The following is a 19,492-nucleotide window of genomic DNA, read 5'->3' as shown; positions in this document are numbered from 1 at the left end:
TCCTTAAAGAAGAGAAGAGAAGTCTAGGAGGTAACAAGATCAGATAATAAGATATCTGTTTTTTTCTAAATTAAAGGGAATAGTCCTTGCACTTTGTTCAAACTCCACAGCTCCTTATCTGGATACAGCTGGCACTCTCCTTTGCAGACAGCCCAAAATTGTTCCTGATTGTTGCACTGATGGAATGAGCAAGTCCTTCAAGGTTGAACATCACCCCCATGTTGCTGTTAGGGTGTACAGTGTTTTTCTGGTTCTGCTCATTTCACTCAGCATCAGTTCATGCAAATCCCTCCAGGCTTCCTTGAAATCCCATCCCTCCTGGTTTCTAATAGAACAATAGTGTTCCATGACATACATATACCACAGTTTGCTAAGCCATTCCCCAATTGAAGGACATTTACTTGATTTCCAATTCTTTGCCACCACAAACAGGGCTGCTATAAATATTTTTGTACAAGTAATGTTTTTACCCTTTTTCATCATCTCTTCAGGGTATAGACCCAGTAGTGGTATTGCTGGGTCAAAGGGTATGCACATTTTTGTTGTCCTTTGGGCATAGTTCCAAATACCTCTCCAGAAGGGTTGGATGAGTTCACAGCTCCACCAACAATGTAATAGTGTCCCAGATTTCCCACATCCCTTCCAACAATGATCATTATCCTTCCTGGCCATACTGGCCAATCTGAGAGGTGTGAGGTGGTACCTCAGAGAAGCTTTAATTTGCATTTCTCTAATAATTAATGATTTAGAGCATTTTTTCATATGGCTATGGATTGCTTTGATCTCCTTATCTGTAAATTGCCTTTGCATATCCTTTGACCATTTGTCAATTGGGAAATGGCTTTTTGTTTTAAAAATATGACTCAGTTCTCTCTATATTTTAGAAATGAGTCCTTTGTCAGAATAATTAGTTGTAAAGATTATTTCCCAATTTACTACATTTCTTTTGATCTTGGTTACATTGGTTTTATCTGTACAAAAGCTTTTTAATTTAATGTAATCGAAATCATCTAATTGGTTTTTGGTGATGTTCTCCAACTCTTCCTTAGTCATAAACTGCTCCCCTTTCCATAGATCTGACAAGTAGACTAGTCCTTTATCTTCTAATTTGCTTTATAGTATTGTTTTTTATGTCTATGTCCTGTAACCATTTGGATCTTATCTTGGTAAAGGGTGTGAGGTGTTGGTCTAATCTAAGTTTCTTCCATACTAACTTCCAGTTATCCCAGCAATTTTTATCAAAGAGGGAGTTTTTATCTCAGTGGCCAGACTCTTTGGGTTTATCAAACAGCAGACTACTATAAACATCTCCTGCTTTTACACCTAGTCTATTCCACTGGTCCACCACTCTGTTTCTTTGCCAATACTAAACAGTTTTGATGACTGATGCTTTATAATATAATTTTAGATCAGGTAGGGCTAAGCCACCTTCTTTTGCACTTTTTTTCATTAAGCTCCTGGCAATTCTTGACTTTTTATTTCTCCATATGAATTTACTTATCATTTTTTTCTAACTCGTTCAAGTAATTTTTTGGAATTTTGATTGGTAGGGCACTAAAGAGGTAGTTTAGTTTTGGTAGAATTGTCATTTTTATTATATTAGCTCTACCTATCCATGAGAGTTGATATTTGCCCAGTTATTTAAATCTGATTTAATTTGTGTGAGAAGTATTTTATAATTGTTTTCAAAAAGATTCTGAGACTTCCAAATATTTTATATTGTCTGAGGTTACTTTGAATGGGATTTCTCTTTCTAGATCTTCCTGCTGTATCTTGGTAGACATATATAGAAAAGTTGAGGATTTATGAGGGTTTATTTTATAACCTGCAACTTTGCTAAAATTGCTAATTGTTTCCCGTAGTTTTTTAGATGATTTTTTGGAATTTTCTAGGTAGAGCATCATGTCATCTGCAAAGAATGAGAGTTTTGTCTCTTCCTTCCCAATTCTAATTCCTTTAATTTCTTTTTCTTCTCTAATTGCTGATGCTAACATTTCTAATACAATATTGAATAGTAGTGGTGATAATGGGCACCCTTGTTTCACCCCTGATCTTATTGGGAATGCCTCTAGCCTCTCCCCATTGAATATAATGCTTGTTAACGGTTTCAAATAGATACTGCTAATTATTTTAAGGAACAGTCCATTTATCCCTGCACTCTCTAGTGTTTTTAATAGGAATGGATGCTGTATTTTGTCAAAAGCTTTTTCAGTATCTATTGATATGACCGTATGATTTCTGATATGTTTGTTGTTGATGACTGTAGTTTTTTCTAACCTTTTCCCTGACCAACCCCATGTTAAAATAAAAAGGAATCACTGTCAAACAATACCTCTTCTATCTTAGACTTGTTTGGAGTTAGGAAAACATTATATTTGCTCACATATACCTTGTAGATGTGTACTTACCCCTTGGTTAAGATACTGAACATTGGTCTGCCACAGTTTCTTCAACTGTAAAATGGGGATAATAAATAGCATCATCTCATCTCATCTATGATGTGAGATGAGCTAATGTTTTGTGTTTTGCACATATTATTTAAACAGTGCTTGTTTCTTTCTTTCCTTAGATTTTTTTTTTTTGAACTTTTCCTGGGTACCAATATAGTGCTCAGTATTCAAAACAGGACTCATTTGTCATTTCTCATTCTTAACAGGAATGAGTTTCACAATATATGGATCAATATAATGGAATAGCACAGGATGCTCCAGAGCATGAAACGATAAAGGGCATAAGCTAGGCATGATAATGTCAGAAGAAATAGTGGGGGGGGGGGGAATACTCATTTTGCATTCCATGACTCTAGGCAACAGGGAACAGAGAAGGAAGAAGTAGATGTTGGGTCATAGTAAGAGGGAAAGAATCATACTAATCATGTTACTCTGCAGAATTTGAACTAAGATCTTACTGATAGCCTTATCTTTCTATCTAGTTGTACCACCTAGATGCTTATTATTTCAAGCCTATAATACTACAGGGGCTCTGCTATTTCTCGCTTTCTGTAAAACTAGAGATAGAATGATTTATTGTAAACAGTACTTATTTTCCAGTGTTTTGCCTATTAACCTGGCTAAAACATCTCTGTAAATTTAAATCTTTGTCCAGAAATGAGGAAATTAATATTCATTGTGTTTAGATTCTCTTAGTGTTTATTTCATTTTTTATTTTTTGAGGGGGGGTGAGTAAAAAATAGTGAAAGCTATTTTTTTCCTTTTGCTATTTCAGGTATTCTCAGTCTTATTTCATTTTTCTTTTTGTAGATCAATGTCTGTTAGGAATTTTCAGCTTTCTTCATATTCTGTTCACATTTATACTATGTTTCAAAATTATTTCTTATGGATGTTATATACTTTGAATATTAAATGTGATTGTATTTGGAGGCACAGCTATATTTGTTCCCTGTGTTGAATTTTAAAAAAAATCTGCCTCTAGTAGAGTCTTCTCTGTTTTTGAGATCTATATCCCTAGTGCCAATCAGATTGTGAAGCAGCATGGTAATCTAATTTCTTGCTTAGTTTTTAATTAAAAAGTAATTAACTAAAGGAAAATTACTTCTTCATGTTGGAACCCTCAATTTCCCAATGCAAAAACCACACCAAAGTATAATGCTGAAAAGTTGTTGTATGAATAAGTTTAATCAAAATGTTCATATGTAATATATTAATTTACCTTTAAATAGAACCATGTCAATATCCTCTTTAGGCTGTCTTAAATCAAATTTTTAACCAAATGTCTAAATGAGCTGTCAGACAATATTAGTCTTTTCATTTAAGGGTCACTGTAGACTTCTGTATTAGCCATTTATTTTTGCTATTTGATAATTACTTTGAAGATAGTGATTGTGTTTTTTATGTGAACCTTATCCAGTATAGTTCTCAGCCACATTACCTTTCACCCAATAAGATGACCAAAATTTTTCTGTTTCTGATGCACCAACTAAACCACTAAATCCTCTGCTTTGAATGTACTGTCTCCTTTTCTGGGATTTGGTATCTAATCCTTCAAATCCCAACTCTGCTATATATTTAGGCAAATCATTCAAAGTCTTGGACCCTCTATTTCCATACTTACAAAATGATGAAGTTTGAGATATAGGGTCTCTTCAATCTCTAATTTTGATTCTGTTATCTCCTAAATTCTGAGCTCTCTTTTTCATTTCTCATCCTCCTTGTGAACTAATTTTTTATAACAGCATTTAATGCTGTGAACTTCTGCTTCCTTGTAAGTATTTCCCTCCTTATGCTTAAAAGAGAGTATACTCTTATTTTCTTCTCACTGCTTTTTTGTCTCCTTTTCTTTTTCCTGACTCCTTAAAAATGGGTCTTTTAAAGATTTTTTGGGTTTCTTTTCTATTTTTTAATTTTTTAATTTTAATTTTTAATTTTCTATTTTTTAATAATTTTTTTAACCTTTTTGATTTGACTTCCATGACTTTAGATTGTTTCTATGAAGATGACATTTAGTTCTTTCTAACTTCCTGCAGAACATGTTTCCATGTTTCCTTCTGCTTTCATGTTCACATTTTTAGCAGATGTTCATCTCTCCTCCTTAGCATGTTCTCCTCTCTTTTTGTGCTTGGTCACTCTAGTTACAGGTCTTTATTAGTACAGGTCTCTCTTAACTGGTTTCCACCTCTGCTCACTCTTTTTTGTGCAAAACATTGATTATACTGCCTACACTCTTCCTTATAAAGATCTGGTAGTGATGCCACTTTTGTGTTACTTAAGTGACTCTCTTTTGTGAATCAGTTAGACTCATAAATCATAGCCTGGTTTTTGAGGTCCTTTAAAATTTACCACTTGCTTAAATTTCCACTTTTAGTCTTATTTTTGCTTTTCATAAACTGATGCTCTGATTAAAGTGTATTTCTTCTTTATGTGATGTGTATATTTCTATTTCCATGCTTGTATTCACTTTGTTCCTTAGATCTGCAACTGTCAGTTCTCCTTTCCTTTCACCTTTTTTGATTTGCCCATCCTTTAATGTCTAAGTTAAATTCTATCTCTTCTTTCCTAATCCCATGTATTTCATTCTCTAGTCAGTAATGATCTTTGCCCTTTTAGACTATGGCACTATCGTAAAATTTTTCTAAAAAAGTTAACAGTATAACCTATGCTTTGGTTCTAGATGTTTCTACAGACCTCATAATTAGTTATTTCCTAGTTGGTCAAATATAATGATATATATTTTTTGATAATCTAATGTCCTAACCATATCAAACATTTGATTTGACTCTTTTCTTTAAGGAAATATATTGCTTTGTGGCTTATGTAGTTTACTATCTTTGGGCCTATCATCTTTTTTATTTTTATTTTTTTCTATGTAGTTGTGTTTCCCAACATACTTTTCAACATTTCCTTCTTACATATTGAAGTCATTGAGTATTTAAGTATATGTTCATTTAATTTTGGGTGACTTATTGAGTTCTTTGCACCTCCTCATCCCTAGATTGGTTGCTGCATAAGGTGCAATTGCTTCCATCTCTTTTCAAATACTTAACATGAACCCGGCAATATAAAATGACTAATTACTTCATGATATAGTGTTTCTTATTGCTGTGAAATGAATGGCAAAATACTCTGTCAACTTATGGTATAGTGGCTTTGGGGATAGAGGACCTGCATTCAGATTCTAACACTGATGTCAACCACCTTTTTTGAGACCCTGAATAAGTCATGATATCCTTGGACCATTTAAGATTAATAAGTTGTGGTACTACCAAAAGGTCACTTGAATAATTTGGTAATTGGTTAAATCATTCAATTGGATTATTGGGATTGAGTAAAATCATTTAATCTCTCTGTGGTATAAAATGAGAGATTTGAACTTGATTGCTATTAGAGATGTCTTCTAATATGAAAATATATTGATATTTTTACCATCTTTTAGTTATTTCCCTTCGTGTGCTTTTTCCTTTCTCACTTCTATATTTTCCAAATAGAAGATTTCTTTGATATGTCACAAATATATTTTTGAATATGAACATTTGCTTTTCTTACCTCTTTTGTTTTTAAATAAACTTAATCATTTCACTGAGAGAAGAGTCATTTAAGTTTGAGAAGAACTAATATCTTGTGAAATCAACTAGGGAAGGTAATTTGTTAACATTTATTGTGACATCATTAAAATTATTTTATTTTTAGGTAATTGTCACTATTACCAACTGAAGAGGACATTTTTGTGAGATGGATTATTCTCCCTATATAATCTCTTGATTATTTCTGATTATTATTATTTATCTTTCTTCTTCTATTCCTTAACTATCATTTCATTTTGTGCCTTATTTCAGGATACATCTTGCTGTACCAGTATTAGGTTTCAGTGATAATAACCAGAGATATTCTTTTATTTCTTTTCTGTGCTTTATAGAGAAGGGAATAAATAATCTTTGTTTTAAAAATAACCCCTGTTGAGATCTTATTTTCATCTATGAGTTGTTTGTAATGCTTTGCTCTTTTTAATTGTAACTCAAAATTTTCTATAACCTTAGAGAATTCTTCTTTCCAAGTTTAAGTAGCATGACTTGTGATAGCAATTAAATATGTGGAAATGTGGGATCTATATAGACTGGCAAAATGAAGAGATTTTTGTCTTGTATATGTTTCAAGGACTCAGCTGTCAAAAAACTGAATAGTTAACACTAAAAACAAGAATGTCTAGTCAATATAGGCCTGTATAGAATTTGAAAGACATTTTATCTACTGGACTGAGGAAACCATTTAGAGTACTCCTTGGGATGGATTGGTTTCTAAGTGGATGTAGACCTCTGTATATTCAAATGTTTCTCATCATATTTCATAAATGAGCTAGGACCAAGACTTGAATGAGAAATTAACACAGTTGAATCAAAGCCCTCCTTTTCCTTTCTATTCCTGTATCAGTTTTTCCTTTGTTACAATAACTGAGGTAGTTTGTGCCAACCTACTTTCTTTTTTTTTAATTTTTTTTTTTAATTTCAGGCAATGGGGTTAAGGTTGACTTGCCCAAGGACACACAGCTAGGCAATTATTAAGTGTCTGAGGCTGAATTTGAACTCAGGTACTCCTGACTGCAGGGCCAGTGCTCTATCCACCATTCCACCTAGCTGCCCTCAGGCCAACCTACTTTTCATCAATGCTTTTATGTTGATTCTATTTCTATATAACTTGGTCTTCTGGTGAACACTTATAAAATGTCATCTCTCCAGCAAGTAGATACCTTGTCTCTGATAATTTTGTTTTGGAATGGTGAATCTATTCTGAGGCAGGGTGATACAATGGAAAGATCATTGACTCTAGAGTTAGTGGACCTAGATTCAAAGCCTAACACTTCTCTTTGCTTTTTCTGTTTGAGCAAATGACCTTTCAGAACCCCAGTTCCCTCATTTATAGTTAGCAGTTGTGACTAATATGTTTTCTTTAGTAGTATTAGAATACAAATAAAATATTATAGGATATTGTTTAAAACAATAATTTTTCTTGATTGTCATTACATGATAAGATAATTTTTACAATTAGTATGTCTCAGAAAAATTGATCCTAAATTCCATTGAATCCTTTTTCCTTACCCTCCTGTTCCTCCTTGTCTAAGGTGTAAAAGAATTTTCCCAGAAGAATGGATCCAGAATACCATGGAACCATTAATACCATGGAATCCTTTTTTCTTATCATACTACTCTTTCTTTTCTAAATACCACATATACAATTCGTTTCAAATCTACTAATGTTATTTTTAGTCACAAATTGCTGATTTTTATTTTTTATTTTTTTATTTTTTGTTTTTGCAAGGCAGATGGGGTTAAGTGGCTTGCTCAAGGCCACACAACTAGGTGATTATTAAGTGTCTGAGACTGGATTTGAACTCAGGTACTCCTGACTCCAGGGCTGGTGCTTTATCCACTACGCCACCTAGCCGCCACCACTACGCCACCTAGCCCCCCCAACAGATTGCTGATTTTTAGCAAAAAATTATGCAGAATTGCTTTTCTACATAGAGTATAAAAATAAAGTTTTTAAATTGTATTTTATAGGAAGATATGAATTTAAATGAAGATAAAAAGGCACCATTGCGGGAAAAGGACTTCAGTATCAAAAAAGAAATGGTGATGCAATACATGAATGCTGCTTCTAAGGTGGTAAGTAGCACTGTCTAATTGAGGGGAATGCTCTTTTGTGTTTGAGCACAAATGGAAAAAAGAGAACAGATTTTTTTCCCCTTCAAGTAGGGCTATAGTTTGTTGGATCTTCTAATCTTCTGTGTTTTATGAAAACAAGAAAGGTTGGCAAGAGATGGAATTTAGGAATGTCCCAAGTTCATTTGACAAATATGGAAGAAACATGTGATATGCAAAGATTACCATAAAAGACTGATTATTAAATATATTGGTACTATTATATTTGAACATTTAGAAACACAGTCCTAGATTTGCTCATATGGAAGCTGGAAATGGAACAGTGATGAGAAAAACTCCTACCTTGGAACTCTATATTATAGAGAGCATCTTTGCTAGAGAAGATGAAATTATTTACGAGTCTAGAGGGGTCAATATGCAAAATATCTGAAGGATGGAAAGATACCAACATTTTAATACTGACAAAGGTGATTAGGAAGAAATCAGCAACTATGTGCCTATATTTCTACTCTCCCTTTATAAAAGATCTTTACATGAATCATCTCTATATGCATTAAGGGTATCTCTTGAAAATACTAGTAGAAAAAAAAAGCAAGACTTTACAACTGATATTCAGTAATGGACCACTTCAGTTTTTGGTAGTTGACTGAAAGATATGAAGAATATAAGATCCCATTTTGTTTATTATTGATTATGGAAAAAAGGATTTTGATAGAACAAAACACTTCTTTTTATTTTTTTAAGTGTTTTTGTAAGGCAGTGGGGTTAAGTGGCTTGTCCAAGGCCACACAGCTAGGTAATTATTAAGCATCTGAGGCCAAATTTGAACTCAGGTACTCCTGACTCCAGGACTGATGTTTTATCCACTGTGCCACCTAGCCGCCCTCAACACTTCCTTTTTACTTAAGCATATGGACCCTAGCCTCCTATTGCCTCAATTTACTTATTCTCATGACCTACTCCCACAACTCTGCCCAACTCACACAAAAGATGCTAATACTTATGATCTTGCCATCACAACCAGTTGCATGGTCTCCATGTTCATGCATAGGAGTTGCTTCTAACCCTGGAAACCAGCACATCCCCAAACCTCTCCCTATTCCCCCAGCCTCTTTCAACATATTCTAAGAAATTAACACTTGTAGAGATTAATCTTGGCAATTTTCTCTGTAGCTGCAGAAGTCCTTCCATATCTTTAGTAGTCAGAGCTTCTGAATACTTAATTAGTTAAGTTCTCACCACCAAAGTCCTTAATACAATCAAATTATTCTACATTAGAAAGCGATTTGGTTTTATTAATGGAAATAACATTAAAGAGGATGGATTACTCTTCATTATGCTGCTGCACTTCAAATACCTTGGGACTTTCCATCTAACTTAAATTTCCTGTGATTGCAATCAAATGAAAGCTAATAGAATGTGAGCTCCTTAAGAATAGGGGCTATTGGGTGGCTAGGTGGTGCACCGGCCCTGTAGTCAGGAGTACCTGAGTTCAAATCCGGCCTCAGACGCTTAATAATTCCCTAGCTCTGTGGCCTTGGGCAAGCCACTTAATCCCATTTGCCTTGCAGAAACCTAAAAAAAAAAATAATATAGTGGCTATCTCACTTTTGTATTTGTATACATATTACTTTTCATATAATAAGATCTTAAATGCTTTTTCAATCATTCATTTGTAGCTGAGGAGTAATAAAGAGTAGGTCATGGGAGTTGAAGATACTCAAAAATTGGGAAATCAGAGTTTTAGTGAACATAGTTATGAATATTAAAGTCCTATATTATTAGAACTGGAAGCAAGGAGAGAAAAACAGTGAATTAGGTGCTGAATTCGATGAGAAAAGGAGAACTGGGGACTGGTGTATATATATGTATATATATGTATCATAGTCACTAGGATCAGAATTGAGTGGAAAAGTTTTGATAATGTAAACTTCATTGGAGGATAGTTAGTTGAATAATAGGTGTAAGTAAATAGGGAGAGTATTAAAATGGCAATGAAAGAGATGTGACAGGAGTAGGGATCAGTAAATGCTGATATTTTATTGTTTTACCTGCAGCAGGGACCTTTTCTGTATGAAAACCCTTTAAATGTTCTAAGTGAATTAAAATTTATTTTAATTGACAACTTTAAATATTTTATGAATAATATATTTGAATATTTTATAAATAGTATTTGCATTTTTTTTGGACCTAGTCCAGTCACTTAGTTTTGAAACTTGGGCAACTCTAGAATGTTTCAATTAAGTAATGACCCTATGAAATTTGCTTTGCTGAACCACTTTACTCTAGTAAGTTTTTTATATTGGCTGAAGTCATAACTTCTTCATAGTCTTCTATATTTATTGGGTTATTAGAATTATTTTAATTATGTTGTAAAATATTTTACTTTCAATTCTCAATAATTCTTTGAGTTAAGTACTGTTGATTTGTATTATCTTTTTTACAGTCATCAAAATGAGAATCAAAGAGGTTAAGGGATTCTTTAGAGTTGGAGGAGAAATTAGAGATCACCATATATTAGACCTTCTTCCACAGGGAAAAGAGTGAGCTATAGAGAAGTCACATGACTTTCCAAGACATCTGGCATGTGTTCTGATTCCTAATACTAGTTCAATGCTGCTTTAACTAATGCATCCTATCTTCCTTCCCCCTCATTTAAAAAGAAAAAGTTTATTTAACTTTTAATCAACACACTATGAAAAGTAATATGTGAATAGAATGAAATTTTGTTTTATAATATTCTTAACTAATATTTGGAGTGTTTACTTGCTTGATTCAGCCTAAACTTTCACCAAAACATCCTAATGTTCTATGACTTGCAAATAGATTTAAATAAAATACCAGTGCTTCCCTGCTGGTTTTGATCTCTAATTTCTCCACTCTTATTTATGTATGGATATTATCTTTACACTCTTCTGTCAGCAAGATATGTAAAGTGAATCATGTCCTTTCTTCCTTTAATAGTTAGTAAAGTCTGACTTTACTGAATCATTCTATCCTCTGAAAATGTGTGTCTATAAATTAATGTGCGTGTTAAATCTATCACAGCATGAAATCACTTGAAGTCTTATGAAGAATAACTTAAAGAATTTAAATTGATTGCAGATGTTGGTGCAATTAAGGAGGCCTGATGAGCAGAATTTAGTTTACGAGATTAGAATATAAAATTTATTTCTCTAAAATTATAGCAAAATAGTCCATGTAAATGTAGTTCATGGATAGTTGATGTTTTTATAACTGTTAAAAATTGTTTAGTAAAATGGAATGTGGCATGTGACTCCTTATGAAGTTACCTTTGATACTTTGAGTTTTAAGATATTTTGTATATCTTATGCATGTAGTAGAGATTCATTGAAAGTCATTGAAATAGACTTTGTATCATTATTTTCTTTCTTTAATTTCCAACCACGTTTTCCATTTTTTTCAAAAATAACTTTTCTGTCTTAATTTTAGGAAAATTTTTGTTTGGAAATAATATTTAGTACTAGAGATTTTCCCTATCATTAAAATAGACAATGTAAAAGTATAAATGGTAAACCACCTGGGCAAAACCATAGACTTGGGATCATTTAGGAAGCATTTATTGAAAACTCCTATCTTCCAGGAATTATGCTCACTGCCAGGGATACAAAGAAAAAAATGAAATCATTTCTGCCATCCATCGGGTCCTTCTTGCATTCTAGAGGGAAAGACATGCCACATAAATTCAAAATGAATTCAAGTTAGTTTTGAGAGGGGGAAAAACAGGCACAAGTACCTGGTTGGTGATAGGTGGGTGGAAGATGACTTCATGTAGAAGTCATAAGAGTAGAATTACTCTTGAAAGTAATTCGGAATTTCAGGATTCCAAGAAAAGATGAAAGAATAGAGCTGGAAGAGAGAGCATAATGTATGAAGAACAGCAAATGGGTCATTATGCTTGTACTCTTAAATACGTGAAGGGGATTGCTTTCTATATGAGGTTAAAATTTAGGACGTTAAATACCAAATACAGCAATAAAACAATAAAGAGTATTAAATACCAGGGGACTGTATATTTGATCCTTAAGATTAGAGGAAATCAGTGGAGTATAATAAATGAAATGGAGTGGAGGGAGGGAATGACATTGTCAGAGTATTAGACTTTGGTACTATTTAGCTGTTTTTCAGTCATGTCTAACACTTTGTGGCCTTATTTGGGGTTTTCTTGGCAAAAATACTGGAGTAGCTTGTCATTTCCTTATTTTACAAATGAGGATCTGAAGCAAACAGGGTTAAGTGACTTGCCCGAGGGTCATGCAGGTAGTATTTTAGGCCAAATGTGAACTCAGAGAAATGAGTTTTTCTGACTGTGGCACATTCTATCCACTGTGCTATCCTGTTGCCTCCTCTCATGTTTTAGAAAATAATTTTGGCAGCTATATCAAGGATGGATTAAAGTAGGAAGATAGTTGAGTCAGGAAGAACAAATCGGAGGCCATAATGATAGTGTAGGGGAGGCCTTACCTAGGGCAGTCTTATGTAAATGGAAAGAAGAGAACATATGTGAGAAATGTTAAGGAAATAGAAAGTACAAAATTTGGCAGCTGATTAGATATGTAGGGTGAGAATGAGTTCAGGCCAATGCTGAAGTTTTGAATCTAGGTGAATAGGAAGTAGAGTTGGGTGATACTCTCAGCAGTTAACAATATAGTTTAGAAGTATGGTATGTTTGAGGGAAAGGCAAAGAATTCTTTCTTGGACAGGATGGATTTGATGTGTTTTTAGGATACTTGAAGTGTTTAATGAATAATTGGTGATGGAAGAATAGAGTACAGCAGAGAATAGATTTGGATATGTTGATCTGGATTTTATATGGCAAGAAATGGTAGATGAACTCATGAGAGTTGATCAAACTCTCATGTAAATACACTCAAGTAAATGAGAGTATTGAGAAAGATAAGGCTTAGGCCAGAAGCCTTGGGATACTCAGTCAATGGGTATGACACAGATGGTAAAATTTCAAAGACTAAGAAGCAGCTACTAGACTTCTTGGAGGATAACCACAAGATCTTTCAGTATAACAAATACCAAGAGAGAAGAGAGCATCCAGGAAGAAAAAGTATCCAGGGTCAAGTATTGCAGAGTGATCAAGGATGATTCTGAAAAGACCATTAGATTGGTAATCATGGAGGGACCCAGACCACAGATGGATTAGGCTGCATAGGAGTAGAATTTTGTCTCCTAGTAGCTGTGGTCTATGGAGCATTGAAGAAAAGTTGTCTGCTTTCTTATTCTTGAAATGTTGGGCTGTAAATTAGGAGAGAAAGTATGAAATCTAACAATTTAATAATAAGAATAAGTAGATTGCCTATTATATTCATTTTCAATTTACTTCAAATTGATTCATAGGCATTAAGTAATTAAATCCATTAATATCTTTTATACATTGTAAAATGTTATAGGCATTAAGAATACTATATATACTAGCAAAACCAATAACTGAAATAGTGATGCTGTTTCTTTTAATATGAAGATCATAAGAAACATATAAGTATAGTTCTATGCTTAAGAATCTATAGTTTTGGTTGCATTTATATGGTGTTTTAAGGTTTGTACTTTATACATAAATGATTTTATCCTCACAACAATTCTGGATACTGTCATTGTCTCCATTTTATAGATGTGACAGGAGAACTTGCCAGGGTTATATAGCCATTAAGTATCCAAGGCAGGTCTTACAAGTTTCTTTTAACTGTGCCACATAAGTTACCTGTTGGCACATCCACTTAAAACATATTAGGAGATAGTACTCAAATAGTGTTTTGATATCCTTCCTCAATTCCCCCCACCCCATTTTTTTTCATCCTATGACTAGCCTTATACAGCCTTTCTGGATCAGATAGGCTATTCCTTAGGCTGTAAAAAAAATTTTTTTTAAGGTTTTTTTCAAGGTAAATGGGGTTAAATGGCTTGCTTAAGGCTGCAAAGCTAGGTAATTATTAAGTGTGAGGCCAGATTTGAACTCAGGTACTCCTGACTCCAGGATCAGCACTCTATCCACTTCACCACCTAGCTGCCCCTATAAAATCATTTTAATGGTGAATAGTTTGTGAGCAAGGTAATGAACTATGTTTAGAAAGTAAAAATTATTTTGTATATATATGTAATAGATTTTTTACAATGCACACACACACACACACACACACACACACACACATACACACCTCAGAAAACAGTGAAAAGGACTATAAATTCTATTCCTGTCTTTTTTGATAAATCAGTTTTGTGAAAATTTTGTTAAATCCTTTCAACCATGTCACCTTTTACTTCCTTATCTAGAAAATGAGAAAAATGCATCGAATGATTTAATTCTGAGTTTCTACATTTCCTTCCATTATAATAGTACAGAATAAGATTGTCTAAATGAAGGTAGAAGAGATCAAGTAGTGTGCAAGATGGTAGCCTTCTTGTTCAGGGCTAGCCCGAGGAAGAGAAGTTTTTAGTTCGCTAAGCATTTGTTGAGGATTTGCTAGAGGAGGCCTCCTGGCAAGGGATTGGTCACAGGGCCCTTAATAGTTTTTCTAATACTTTGGATGTTTCAATGCTTAGGTTACAACTCTGGGGATTATAATAGAGGAGAGTCTATGTTTCAGAATGGTTAGATCATGTGGCCTCTGATAGCCTTTTCAACTCTGAGATTGTGAACGTATATCATAACATATTTACAAATAGCTCTTTTGATGAAGCAAAATATAGATAAATTCAGTGGGCTTACATATGTGTGAAAAATTCTGTTGACTATATGGATTACAACCATTAGATTGAGATGAATTTGATTTGTCACCAAATTACCTAGTATTTTCTTTCCGAATTATCTTGCATTGACTTTTTTATGCTTACAGATATTTATGTTTCTCTTTTTGAATGTCAGCGTCTTGAGGGCTTTATGTCCCAGTGCCTAGCAGAGAGCCTGGTATATAGTATTTATTTACTTACTCAGTAAATATTTGCTGAGTTTCGCATTTATATGCAAAATGATACTGCAAAAGCCTTAAAGAGTTTGAAACAGATTTTTCCTTTTGAGTATATTCCTGTACTTCTGAGTGGAATAGGAGAAAAATCACTAAACCATGTCCATAAAAATTTATATTACATAATCTCAGCTTGGCCCTCACTGCAGCAATACAATTCTTTTACATTTTGCAGATGGATTCATCACATTGATTGTGTCAAACTTAGATTGAAATGGGCCTCCAGACTTCATATTGACTTGGAAAGTTTAATATTAACTCAATCTATGATTTATTGTATTTTTTTTCTTTTTGTTACCTATGACATCTCCACAACTTGGTTTACCATGTGACTGTTTGAAAACTTTTTCATCCCTAATTGACTTGTAATGTTAACATTTTAATGAGTTTGTTGTTTTGGATCAGAGTTCAGTTTGGACATAAAGGCAACATTTTGGACCAAGAAAGTTGCTTAGAATTATGGGAAACAAATAATTACATAACTATGCTAGAAAGATCTGATCAATTTTAGAAAGTTGATGTTTGGGTCTTTTGAAATTTTGTTGTATGCTTTCTCTTTCCAGTGCGGTGCCATTCTTCCTTTTTTAAAATAGTTTAATTAACATAATCTAATAGATAATAAACCAATGACTGTCTACATCAGGCATGTTTTTGGTGGCTGTCAACATGTGCCAAATAGATTTTTATTCTTCATTGTACTGTTAAATAAAGATTGGCAACTTAGAGAAACAATGTATATTTAACCAGTTCACTTATTTATTTTAATATTTTTGTGAGACATTAGGATTAAGTGACTTGCCCAAGATCACACAGCTAATAAGTATCAAGTGTCTAAGGTAGGATTGAACTCAGTTCCTCCTGACATTAGGGTCTTTCCTCTATCCATTGGGCCACCTAGCTGCTCCTAATGAGTTTATTTGGTTTGCCACTTGCTTTTTGATATTTATGGAAACAACAATTGTATTTTTCATTTAAGGTCAGAAAATGGACTCTAAACTAACAAACAAGTTATACAGACATGTGGTGGGGGAGGGAAAAGAGGGAAGAGGATTCCAGGAGTCCAATGGTTGGAATAGAGGTTGGGGTGCAGGGCTGAGGGCAGAATGGCAGGGAGGATATCTTGTGGTGCCAAGCATCTTCCTAAACATTCTGTATCCTGGAAGTTATGTTGGGTGTGTTGGGGTTCCTGGTGTGGCCTGCAGTACAGCTGCTTTGATACATGTGGGTCTGGGATCCAAACATAGAGATAAAGAAGTCTGAGCCATAGGTGGACATCTGGGAGCCATAGCTGGGGGTTGTAGCCAAGGTGGAAGTCAGGAGTCCAGGGTTTTGTGGTACCGAGGGGAACGAGTCTCTGAGGATGCATGGAAATTGTCTGATAGGTTGATTGTAGCTCCACGGGCAAAGTCTTTTGTGGCATCTTTCACAAGCCCAATGTAACCCTTTTAGGACCCCTTGAAGTTGCCCACATACTGTCTGTTGAGGTCCTTCCCTCCAGGGTTGATGCTGTAGCCTCAGCTCAGTCCCCCATGGGCCATACTCTCAGATGCTTGCCCCGATTTCCTCCAAGACCCAGGTGCCTGGGACTAGTGAGGTGAGGACTCAGACCAGCACCTGGTCCCCTGGCAAGAGGTTGTTGCCTGAGGAGGACTGAAGCTCTGATAAGCAGGAGGGCGTGGGACTTGCAGACAAACAGGCCTCCATCCTCCATAAGCTTCTTGGAGTAGAGAAAGTCACCCTCTCTGAAAATGTGGAAGATTTTGGCCTCAAGTCCAGAATGTGGGCCATCCATGACTCTGACCATATCCTTGACTGTTCTGTTGACTGTCCAGGGCCACAGCCAAGTGGTTGTCCCTCTTGGGGGTAACTGCTTGGCAGGGCATGGTGACTACTTTGTTGTGCATATTCAGGATCTGTGAAAAGTTTCTGCCTTTAGACCTATGATGATGCCTACCATGCCAGGGTGCAATTGCATAAGCTGACCCCAGTGGTCAGCTTCACTGGGCATAACCGAAGGTCTCTAGGAAGTACTTTGAGGTCCTCCCTGGCGAGGTCAGAGAAGAGGAAGATAAAGTTGTCCTCTGCTCTCAGGATGAGGCCTGTGATACCTCGGAAGTGACCCGAGATCACTTGGACATGGTTTCCCACATCAAAGTCCTTCTGCAGTTCACAGGCTGACAGCTCCAGCATGTCAGTGAGTTGCTTGTGCTTGGGCATGATGGTGACCTTGGGGCCATGTACACCGACCACCTGGCCCCACAGGTTGATGAGTTCCCCCTGGCCTCACTTGTATCTTGTCTCCTGGCTTAAAGCTGTGCTCAACCCCTGGGCTGTCAGGGATGCATAGCTGGAGGTCTTGCAGGGCATTGAGGTGCTCCTCAAACTTCTGCAGCTTGGAGAGCGTGGGCTTTACTTTGTCTCTGTGGAGAGCTGAGAGGGTGAAGGTCTTGAAGAGGAAACCTTTGTGGCTATAGCAGTTCCCCTTGAAGAGTAGAAACTCTCCATCTGCTCCAATTTTTCCTCTGAGGGATTAAATCTTCTGAGCATCAGTGAGCTTCTGTGGGGGGGTCTGGTGAACTTCTTACTCTTGACCAAGCTCTTTTTCTGATTGCTGGAGCCTGTAGTGAGACTGTAGTCAATGTGAGGAATCATTTTGAAGGGAGACCCTTGCTTGGCCAGGTTCTGCGAAAGTCAACTGTGCTACCTTGACATGCACCCAGCTCTTGGGCTGCAGGTACAAGGACTCCGAGACCCACACTTTGAGCACATCTGTCATCTCCTCGATGGGCACCAACTTCTGGTGTTGGCATCCCTGGCATAGGCTGGCCACACTTTCGATGGCCTGCAACATATGACTGAATTAAAGGTTTCCACATAGATGAAGCCCTTGAGGTAGTCTGGAGCCACCACTAACTTGATTTGCAGTGGGCAGCCAGTTTTCTGGGAGGCCGTGAGCTTCCTCAGGAGGGTCAAAGTGGGTGACTCTTTCTTCCCCTAACTTTCACTTGACCATCCATAGTCTGGGATCCCTGATTCCAGGGAGCAGCATCTGCTGTCTCAGGACCTTGGAGAGTTGCTCAGAGGCTCTGTGCTGGCCTTCAGGGGCGAATTCTGGGCCGTATTTCTGCATATAATAGTGGAGCAGCTCCTCTTCTCCCTGATCCCTCCAGGCAGTCTGGAGGCTGCTGAGTAGTCTTCTTGTGCATTGGCATACGGAGTACTGGGACCTTGGAGCCCTCCTTTGTGTTATCCTTCCTTTCCACTTTTCTTCTTCTTCATATTCATCATCTACCTCAGCTTCATCTAAGATGAAACCCTGGTGTTTTGGCTTTTTTCTCGAACGCTTGTCCATTTTGTCTTTGTCATCGAAGTCGTAGAACTCTTCCCTTTCATTGTCCTCCTCTTTCTTCTCCACTGCCTCCCTGCCCTCATATGACTTGGACTTCTCACCCCATTCTGACACCAACTGGGACCCTAACCCCTCAGACTCAAACTCGACCCTGGACCCAGACCAGGACCTCCACTCCAAAGCTTCTGCTGTTCATGCCTCTTGTACTTGGAACTGTCTCTCATCCTCAGTGATACTTCTGCGGTCCCCTTTTTCAGGGAACTTGCTAGTGCCACACTAGGATATCTTCCGGTGGGACTGGCTGGGGCTCGTCTCCAGGCTGCTGAGATGTGGCGGCTGTGGCGGCTAGTCACTGAGTCGGAATGACCTACCCAGCTCCAGGTCCCTGTCTTATGTACACTTCCTGGAACTAATTCAGGGATAATGGGTGGTGGAGTTAACGCCTTCAAGAAAGGTGATAGGTGGGGTTGGGGTGGGGTTCACATCTTCTTCATCATCTTTCTCTAATGGTCATCCAAATCAAGTCCCTCTATATAATGGAAAAAGGTTTGGCAGGATTTCCCTACTTATCACCTATCAAATTGCTTATCTTCTCAATGAAAGGGGAGGAGAGGGGAAAGGGGGAGGGAGGGAGAGAATTTTCAATTCAGAAAACTCAATGTTGAAATTGTATTTTACTTGTTATTGGGGGAAAGAATTAAATTATTAGCAAAAACCCAAATTCCTCTCTTCAAGGAACTTTTATCCCATTGGAGGAGGCTGTATGTAAATGATCATCATACAATCAACAGAGAGTGGTGGGAGAAGTTGGACAGGAAGCCCTGGCACCAATGAAATACCCTACAGGAAAACAGTTCTTTGTTCTCTTTCAATGGCTACATAAATGTCAATCAGTCATTGTACATGTATTATATACCTCTGCATCAGGCACTATTCTAAGCCCTATATTAAGAGAGACAAAAAGGAACCAATCCCTATTCTTTTTTTAAAATTTTGTTTGTCTGGTTGTTTTCTGTCCTTCATATCATAGCATGCTAGAGA

At 36.3% G+C, this 19,492-nt stretch overlaps 1 protein-coding gene across 10 annotated transcripts in view; it reads left to right on the top strand.

The window, feature by feature from the left end:
* The window catches only part of DIAPH3 (diaphanous related formin 3), a 543,832-nt gene that overhangs the window by 74,946 nt on the left and 449,394 nt on the right, over window positions 1–19,492 (top strand). For all 10 annotated transcript variants that reach the window (XM_074191775.1, XM_074191779.1, XM_074191781.1 and 7 more), the window contains one exon: window positions 8,009–8,113. In XM_074191775.1, coding sequence (XP_074047876.1) covers window positions 8,009–8,113 — 105 coding nt within the window. The remainder of the gene's footprint in view (window positions 1–8,008; window positions 8,114–19,492) is intronic.

The sequence above is a fragment of the Macrotis lagotis genome, chromosome 6 (assembly GCF_037893015.1).
Source record: "Macrotis lagotis isolate mMagLag1 chromosome 6, bilby.v1.9.chrom.fasta, whole genome shotgun sequence".
Classification (NCBI taxonomy): Eukaryota; Metazoa; Chordata; class Mammalia; order Peramelemorphia; family Peramelidae; genus Macrotis; species Macrotis lagotis.
The sequence above is the reverse complement of the archived record's forward strand: the minus strand, read 5'-3'. Positions and strand labels throughout refer to the sequence as shown.